Source organism: Cebus imitator, unplaced genomic scaffold (assembly GCF_001604975.1).
Source record: "Cebus imitator isolate Cc_AM_T3 unplaced genomic scaffold, Cebus_imitator-1.0 Scaffold524, whole genome shotgun sequence".
Lineage (NCBI taxonomy): Eukaryota > Metazoa > Chordata > Mammalia > Primates > Cebidae > Cebus > Cebus imitator.
In genome coordinates, this window is record NW_016107839.1 from 1,128,138 (window position 1) to 1,136,390 (window position 8,253).

At 62.4% G+C, this 8,253-nt stretch overlaps 1 protein-coding gene across 1 annotated transcript in view; it reads right to left on the reverse strand.

The window, feature by feature from the left end:
- Positions 1-8,253, reverse strand: part of ABCA7 (ATP binding cassette subfamily A member 7) — a 24,981-nt gene that overhangs the window by 10,438 nt on the left and 6,290 nt on the right. The window contains 18 exon segments of the mRNA XM_017514389.2: positions 168-422; positions 624-722; positions 807-931; positions 1,163-1,317; positions 1,396-1,500; positions 1,653-1,701; positions 1,960-2,162; positions 3,056-3,128; positions 3,215-3,399; positions 3,755-3,892; positions 4,048-4,187; positions 4,290-4,421; positions 5,261-5,432; positions 5,971-6,081; positions 6,661-6,862; positions 6,946-7,167; positions 7,301-7,523; positions 7,889-8,065. Of these exon segments, the coding sequence (XP_017369878.1) occupies positions 168-422; positions 624-722; positions 807-931; positions 1,163-1,317; positions 1,396-1,500; positions 1,653-1,701; positions 1,960-2,162; positions 3,056-3,128; positions 3,215-3,399; positions 3,755-3,892; positions 4,048-4,187; positions 4,290-4,421; positions 5,261-5,432; positions 5,971-6,081; positions 6,661-6,862; positions 6,946-7,167; positions 7,301-7,523; positions 7,889-8,065 (2,766 nt within the window).

The following is an 8,253-nucleotide window of genomic DNA, read 5'->3' on the forward strand; positions in this document are numbered from 1 at the left end:
AAAAAAAAAAAAAAAGGGGAGCAGAGCAGAAGGCACATGAGACCCTCCGCCTGGAGCCCCGGCTGGGCATCTTATCCCTCCACCTCCTCCTCCAGGACCACACCACCCCCACCAACCCAAGGACCCAAGCTAAAGCCAGGGAAACTGAGTCCTGGGGCATGGCTCACCCCTGGCGCACCAGGCGAGGGTACGTCTTGACCAGGAAGTCAGACAGGTTCCGGCCTGTGAGGTTCTGAACCACTTCCCCAGAGCTGGTCACTGCCTGGGGCGGAGGGGACCCGCCAGCTGCAGCCGGGCAGTCGGGCAGCAGGCGCCGGGCGCCAGGCCGGCTACATTGGCAGGCTGGGGACGGAGACTCTGGGGTCCAGTTGCCGCTGGCCAAGACCTTGGCCACTTCAACAGGAACTTCCGGCACCGAGAACCTGCAGACGATTGGCTGGACACACTCAGGGACCCTGAGGGGTCAAGGGGCGGGGCTGTGGACACCCAGCTCCTGGGGGCTCCTGGAGACACAGAGGCTCCCAGGTCCCAGGTGGGCATCCCCTGAGGCCCCCTGACCAGGGACCAGATGGGAAAACTGAGGCCAGAGAGGGGCAAGGTCCAGGTCACCGAGGTGTCCTCACCTGCTGGAGCTATTCTGCGTGGAGGGCTCCTCCAGCCCTGCCTCCTCCAGCAGCGCCCCGAGCAGCCGGGCACGTCTGGGGTCCCCCGGGGCGTCCTCGCTGTGCGTGAGGGGAGACGCAGGGTCAGGGCTGTGCCCCAGGTCCATCGTCCTCCTCCCACCAGCCCCTTCCTTCTGCACCCACCTGAAGAAGGACACCTGGGCACCGTACATGGCGGGACTGAGCCGCAGAGCCGGGTAGTGCCCGAAAGGAGGCACGATGAGGCTGAACACAAGGGCCAGGCCCACAAAGAGGGCGGGCAGCACGATCTGGGGGGCCAGCCCGTCAGCTGCCGCTTCCACCCACCCTCCAGGCTGGCTTGCCCCTGTCCCTGCTCCTGCCCTACGACCACCCATGGCTCCCCAGTGCCCTCAATAAACGTGCTCAGGCTTGGGAATACACGGGGGGGGAGCGTTTGAATTAGGCCAGAGTGGACGGCCAGGGTGGGGAACAGGCACTCAGGGACTCCCACGCGACTCCCTGGTGCTGGCCCCCCTCACCTGCGCGAACAGGCCACGGCGGCTGCGGCGGGCAAGCAGAAAGCGCTTGAGAAGCAGGGCCTGGAGCTGCTGGCGGGTCAGTGCCCAGCCCTGTACCCGGCCCGCGGTGTCTGGCCCAGAGCCCTGCAGGGCCTGGGTCTCTGGTGCTGACCCAGCTGTGAGGGATGACAGGGTCAGTCCTCACGCTCTGTGCTGGGCTGGGAGGACCACAGGGCCACTGGGGGGTGACTCACCCGGCTCCCCGTTCTCCAGCGCCGTCTCCTCCAGCGGCATCTTGAGGCGCAGGGTCACGTCTAGGCCAGTGATGCCCGTGCCCGGGAGCTGCCCGCAGCTGCCATCTGCAGGGCCATCAGGGGTCAGCGTCAAAGCTGAGGGTCACTGACTGGGGGATCAGGAATCAGGGATGGCGTAAAGGCTATGCCACGGGCCAGACTCAGCCCGGGATGGGGTCAGGGGTCAGGGGTCAGGGGTCAGGGAGGAGCGGCCGCACCCTCTCCATTTGTGTCTGCAGTACAGTCCTCCACCACCTTCAGGAAGATCTGGGGAGACAAGCAGGGGCTCAGAGTCTGGACACCCACAGGGCGACCCGGGGGCTCATGAGCCTCCCACCCCTCCGACACCGTGGGACCCCAAGCCTTCCCAAGGGACGTCTGAGCCACCACAGCTCCTCATGTGCCATGAGTCCTCCCTGAATGTCCTTGCTACCCATAAACACACTCCTATACATCCTTCATAACACCACCTCCTCCGGGCAGCCCTCCTCCAGGCCCCACCTCACCACCACCCAGGCCTCACACCTCCTCGACGCTGGTGTCGGAGATCCCGTAGCCAGTGAGCCTCAGCTCCGTCAGCCTCGTGTCCAGCTCTTGGAAGAGCGTGGCGAAGCTGCCGTCGTGGGCACCCGTGTAGGGCAGCGCCAGCACCAGCTCATGTGGCAGCTCCTCCACCAGCCGTGCCTCAGGTACCCAGTGCTGCACCAGGGCCAGCAGCTGGGGGGTGCCTGCACGGACAGAGGGGTGCTTGAGGGAGCCCCAGCTCACACCCCACCCCAGTCTCCCTGGGGAAGAGGCATTGGTGACCCGTGAGGGGACGGTCCCTGCAGGCAGAGGTCAGGATTAAGAACTCAGGCCAGGTGCAGTGGCTTACAGCTATGATCCCAGCACTTGGGAGGCCAAACTGGGGGAATCACTTGAGGTCAGGAGTTTGAGACCAGCCTGACCAACATGATGAAACCCTGTCTCTACCAAAAATACAAAAATTAGCGGGGTGTGGGGGCACGCGCCTATAATCCCAGCTACTCACAAGCTTGAATCAGGGAGGCAGAGGTTGCAGCGAGCCAAGAGCACACCACTGCACTCCAGCCTGGGCAACAGAGAGTGACACTCCGTCTCAAACAAACAAAAAATGTCAGGCACGGTGGCTCACGCCTGTCATCCCAGCACTTTGGGAGGCCGAGGCAGGTGGATCACCTGAGGTCAGGAGTTCAAGACCAGCCTGGCCATCATGGTGAAACCCCATCTCTGCTAAAATTATGGAAATCAGCCGGGCATGGTGGCGCACACCTGTAGTCCCAGCGACTCAGGGGGCTGAGGCAGGAGACACGCTTGAACCCAGGAGGCGGAGAATGTGGTGAGCCAAGATTGCACCACTGCTCCAGGCTGGGCGACAGAGCAAGACTCAAAAACAAACAAACGAAGAACTTGAGGGCAGCGCTTGACCCAGGGCTGGAGTCAGGGGTAGGTGTGTCTCTGGGGTCAGTGTTCGACTTCATCTCACGGTTCAGGCTGAGCCCAGGGACGGGGCCGCGGTGACGTTATCAGGCACTTCTCTCCCGAGTGAAGCCACCGCGGCCCCACTGCCCACCCGCTCTGGGTCTCCCGCCCCCGTCCTCACCGACTCTGCCGCCCCGGCTGTTGCTCTTCCTTCCCTGCCCGGTGTCCACGTCGCCCTCCACGTCAGTGTCAGCCTGCGGGCAGAGGGGCACCACGTGGCTTGGCCTTCAGGGCTGAACAGAGCCCGGGGGTCAGAGGTCAGGAGAAGGCCAGTTCCCACCTTCTCACTGGTGGTTGGGGGCGGGCGGGCCTTCACTAGCGTCAGGTAGTAGCCGGAGCCCAGGTGACGGCGCAGGAAGAGCGGGGAGCCGCAGCAGCACAAGCGGCCCCCCGCCACCACGGCCACACGGTCTCCCAGCAGCTCTGCCTCATCCAGGTGGTGGGTGGAGAGGATCAGTGTGCGACCTAGGCACGAGGGACCAACCCACAAGTACCATCAGGCCACCGGGTCTTTGCCTGAGCTGGGGCCTCTGCCAGGAGTCATCTGCCCTGTGAAGCAAACTCCTATGCATCCCTCAAAACCTCATCCCTGGCACCTCCTTGTTGGAAACCTTTTCTGGCCCCTCAAGCAGAATCCAGGGGAAACTCTGGCTATCCCCAACTCTTACTGTCTCAGTATTTGAGCAGCAGACCCTAAATGCCATAGCAGGAAGTGGAGTCCACATGTATTAAACTCCTACTCAACCCTCAAAACCCCATCCCCAGCACCTCCTTGTCAGAAACCTTTTCTGGCCCCTCAAGCGGAATCCCCAGCTCTTACCTTCTCGGTATTTGAGCAGCAGCTCCCAAATGCCACGGCGGGAAGCAGGATCCACGCCTGCGGTAGGCTCGTCCAGGATAACAACTTGGGAGCCGCCCACAAAGGCAATGGCCACGGACAGCTTCCGTTGCATCCCACCTGGTGGAGATGGGGAGGGGACCTCAGTGTGTCACACCCAGCCTTGGGCAGGGCCGTCTACCCACGTGGACCTCGGTACCCGGCTTCCCCCTGCCTTGGGGATGAATCCCCAGTCCCCCTCCCTGTGAGGTGGCATCCCCAGGGGATGGGCTCACCAGAGAGGTGACGAGTCTGCACACTCCGCTTGGGGACCAGCCCCACGTCCTGCAGCAGACGGTCCTGCTCAGGGCCCACGGCAGCGGCACTCAGACCCTTCATCCGCCCATAGAACCAGATGTGCTCACCCACAGTCAGCCTGCGGCCAGGGTACAGAGCCGAGTGACTCCCACGGCAGGCAGCCTCCCAGAGGGCACCCGGCCCCTTCCCACCACGGCAATCTGGGCCTGCCAAGACGCACATGTCAAACAGCACGTTGTACTGGGGACAGACGCCCAGGTGGGGCCGGATGGCGGCCATGCTGGAGCGGACGTCGTGGCCCAGGATGAAGGCAGAGCCACCACTGGGTGGGAAGAGACCGCTCAGGATGGACCTGTGGGTACAGGGGTCTCAGAGCAGCCCCCTTCAGAGAGTGCACCGGCAGTTCAGAGCACCTACTAAATGCCACAGCCAAAGCCCTGTGATAGCCTCATTTTTATTTGTTTTTATTTACTTCTTTGAGATAAAGCCTTGTTCTGTTACCCAGGCTGGAGTGCAATGGCACAATCTCGGCTCACCGCAACCTCTGCCTCTCAGGTTCAAGCAATTCTCCTGCCTCAGCCTCCTCCGTAGCTGAGGATTATAGGCACACACCATCATGCCCGGCTAATTTTTGTATTTTTAGTACAGACGGGGTTTTGCCATGTTGGCCAGGCTGGTCTCAAACTCCTGACCTCAGGCAATCCTCCCGCCTTGGCCTCCCGAAGTGCTGGGATTACAGGCGTGAGCCACCATGCCCGGCCTATTTATCTGAGACAGGGTCTCACTCTGTTGCCCAGGCTAGAGTATGGTGGTGATATTACTGCTCACTGTAGCCTCCACCTCCCAAGTTCAGCCAGTCCCCCTGCTGCAAGTAGCCAGGACTACAGGTGTGCACCGCCACCCCTGGCTAATGTTTGCATTTTTTGTAGAGACAGGCTTTTGCTGTGTTGCCCAGTCTGGTCTCAAACCCTGAGCTCAACAGATCCTCCCGCTTCAGCCTCCCAGAGTGTTGGGATTATATATCCTCATTTTACAGAGGAGGGAAACCCAGGCTCAGAGAAAACACTTGTGGCCTGCCTGTGTACCCATCATACACCCCATTCTACATACAGGAACCTTGTGACGCCCATCCCGCTGAATGGCCGGGGAAGCTTAGTCCCAGGGGAAGGGAGGGAGTGGTCGGGGGCTCACAGCGTGGTGGTCTTGCCAGCCCCGTTGTGGCCCAGGAAGGCGGTGATGTGGTTCTGGTAGAAGTCTAGGCTGAGCCCCCGCAGGGCTGGCTGTGGGCTGCCAGGAAAGCGCTTCTCCAGGCCACGAACAGAGACCCCAGGACTCAGGCCGGGTGGCGCCTCTTCCACCAGCACTGCAGAGACAGGCGGACTCAGCCATGGAGGTCATGGGGGTCCCGGGGCCAGCAAGTCCCTGCTGGGTCCTGCGGGCCTGGGCTTTTTTTTTCTGAGACAAGAGTCCTGGTCTGTCACCAGGCTGGAGTGCAGTGGCTTGATCTCCACTCACTGCAACCTCTGCTGCCCTGGTTCAAGTGATTCTCTTGCCTCAGCCTCCCGAGTAGCTGGGATTCCACCCTCCTGCTACCATGCCTGGCTGATTTTTGTATTGTTAGTAGAGACAGGGTTTCATCATTTTGGCCAGGCTGGTCTTGAACTCCTGACCTCATAATCTACCTGCCTTAGTCTCCCAAAGTGCTGGGATTACAGGCATAAGCCACCACGCCCGGCTGGGCCAGGGCATTTAAAATTTGGGGGAGCTTAGAGACTGCAGTGTGTTCATGGCAGGGTTGAGGCTTGGGGTATCCAGGTCATTGGCATCTGTAGAATCTCGTTTTAGGGGGAAATTGGGTGTCTAAGTGGGCAATCAGCTATTAAGCTTTGTGGGGTCCTCACCCTTTGGGTCCGGCGGGGTTGGGCAAGGAGCTGGACTCTTGGGGTGCCGAGGTCCACACCAGTAGCTCCTCCGAAAGGGAAAGTTCCATGGCTCAGGGATCCCATACTGGCCTGGGGGAGTGGCAATGGTTATTGCTGAGCCCCCTGGAGCGTACCAATTTTTTTTTTTTTTTTTTTTGAGACAGTCTCGCTCTGTCACCCAGGCTGGAGTGCAGTGGCGCAATCTCAGCTTACTGAAACCTCCACCTCCCGGGTTCAAGTGATTCTCCTGCCTCAGCCTCCCAAATTGCTGGGATTACAAGCATGCGCCACAGCACCCAGCGACCGTGCCAGCTTCTGGCCACACACCTGGGATCAGGGCGTACAAGTACGAGGACAAGAAACCCCGCCCACCTGCTTCAGGCCCCACCCCTCCAATGCAGCCATCTGCACGCGTGTGCCAGGAACCCCCACCTTCTCGCCAAGGAAATAAGCATCCCGGTACCAGATGGCCTGGAGGCCACGCCCCTAACCCAGCCTCCCGAATGGCCTGGAGGCCACGCCCCCAACCCAGCCTCCCGAATGGCCTGGAGGCCACGCCCCCAACCCAGCCTCCCGAATGGCCTGGAGGCCACGCCCCCAACCCAGCCTCCCGAATGGCCTGGAGGCCACGCCCCTAGCCCAGCCTTCGGCGCAGCTGGTGCGTTCTACCTGGGCACACAGCTTCCAGGTACCAGGTGGCAAGGCCGTAGAGCACTGCGTCCAGCAGCAGAAGGCCCGAGACCTGGGCCAGGCTGAAGACGTCTGCCGTGGGCCGGGTGCCCGCGTTGTGCCACTGTGCGCCCTCACCCTGCTCCTCCAGCAGCGCCAGGCTCTCGCAGCCAAAGCCGAAGGCCACGGGCGACAGCAGGCTCTGCGGGGAAGTTACAGTCAGTGAGTGGCCAAGGGTTGGGGCGGGGGGGGCATCCCCAACCCATGCCAGATCCCAGCTCTCACCGCGGCCACGCGGCCCCCCGCGGGCAGCCGGTCCCGCCACGCCACACACAGCACGTAGGGCAGGTATAGGGAGAAGTAGGCCAGGCCGCCGCAGGCTGCAGCCAGGTTGGCGCGGGAGAAAAAGGCGCTGAACAGGAAGCTCTGGACCACCGTGGCCACCGCGAAGGCCGCCAAGAACAGGAAGACTACACCTGGGTCGCTGTAGGGGAGGATGTCCCCCAGCTGTGGGAGGCGACGGGAGCTTCGGGTCCGGCTCCTGGATTGGCCCAGGGGTGCGCACCCACACTGGGCTGCACCTGCCGGCCTCCCTCCACGCACCCATATTCTGCAGCTGGGCCAGCCCAGGCGCGCCCACCTTGAGCACCAGAACCAGCAGAGCAGCGCTGAGCAGAAAGGGCCCGAGGCAGCTGAGGAACCAGCCCAGCCAGAGCACCGCACGGCTGAGCCCCATGGCGCGCATGGTATCCCGCAGCCGCGTCTCCTTCTCCCGCACCACGGCCTTCACAGTCAGCGTTACGGAGTAGATCCAGGCCAGCGTCAGGAAGAGCGGCAGCGACCGGCTCAGCACACGCAGGAACCTGGGGTGGGGATGGCTGGGGTGGAGGCCGGAGACCCTGCACAGAGCCCTCTCCCACCATCTGGCACGACGGGTTCATGTCTGGGGATCTCAAGGTGGGAAGACTGGCCTCCCTGTTCCTCGGACCCTGATCCAGCCAGCTTCGGGCACCCAGGCACCAGCGCAGGCCAGGCTATCCCTGTGCCGCAAGACCCCAGGCCCTCAGAGACCCCTGCCCCTCCTGCTGAAGCAGGTCACATGGAGTGCTGCAAAGCCACAATGGTGGCAGTCCGGACTGCGTGAATGCTCCCAACAGAGCCCGGGCCCACCCCCACACCCGGGGTCTTCCCGCTGCTGCAAAGAGCGGGGAGGAGTGCCAGAGCTCACACATCATCCACGTAGCACGGGTAGGGCATCTGCTGCAGGTAGAGGCCGGCCCGGGGGGTGGCGCCGCTGAGCACGCGGACCGCTGCGCGCTCCACCAGATCCTGCAGGTACACGAAGCCACCCCACACATAGCGCAGGTCGGTCAGGGGGTCCGCGGCTGGGCCAGGGTCCCAAAACCTGCGAGAGGGGCATGATGGCCAGTTGTAGGGCAGATCTAGAAACTCCCGGGGCCTGGCTCCGAATAACTTTTTTTCTGAGACAGGGTCTTGCTCTGTCCCCCACGCTGGAGGGCAGACCGGCAATCATAGCTCACTGCGGCCTTGACCTTCGGGGATCAAGCGATCCTCCCACCTCAGCCTCCAAAG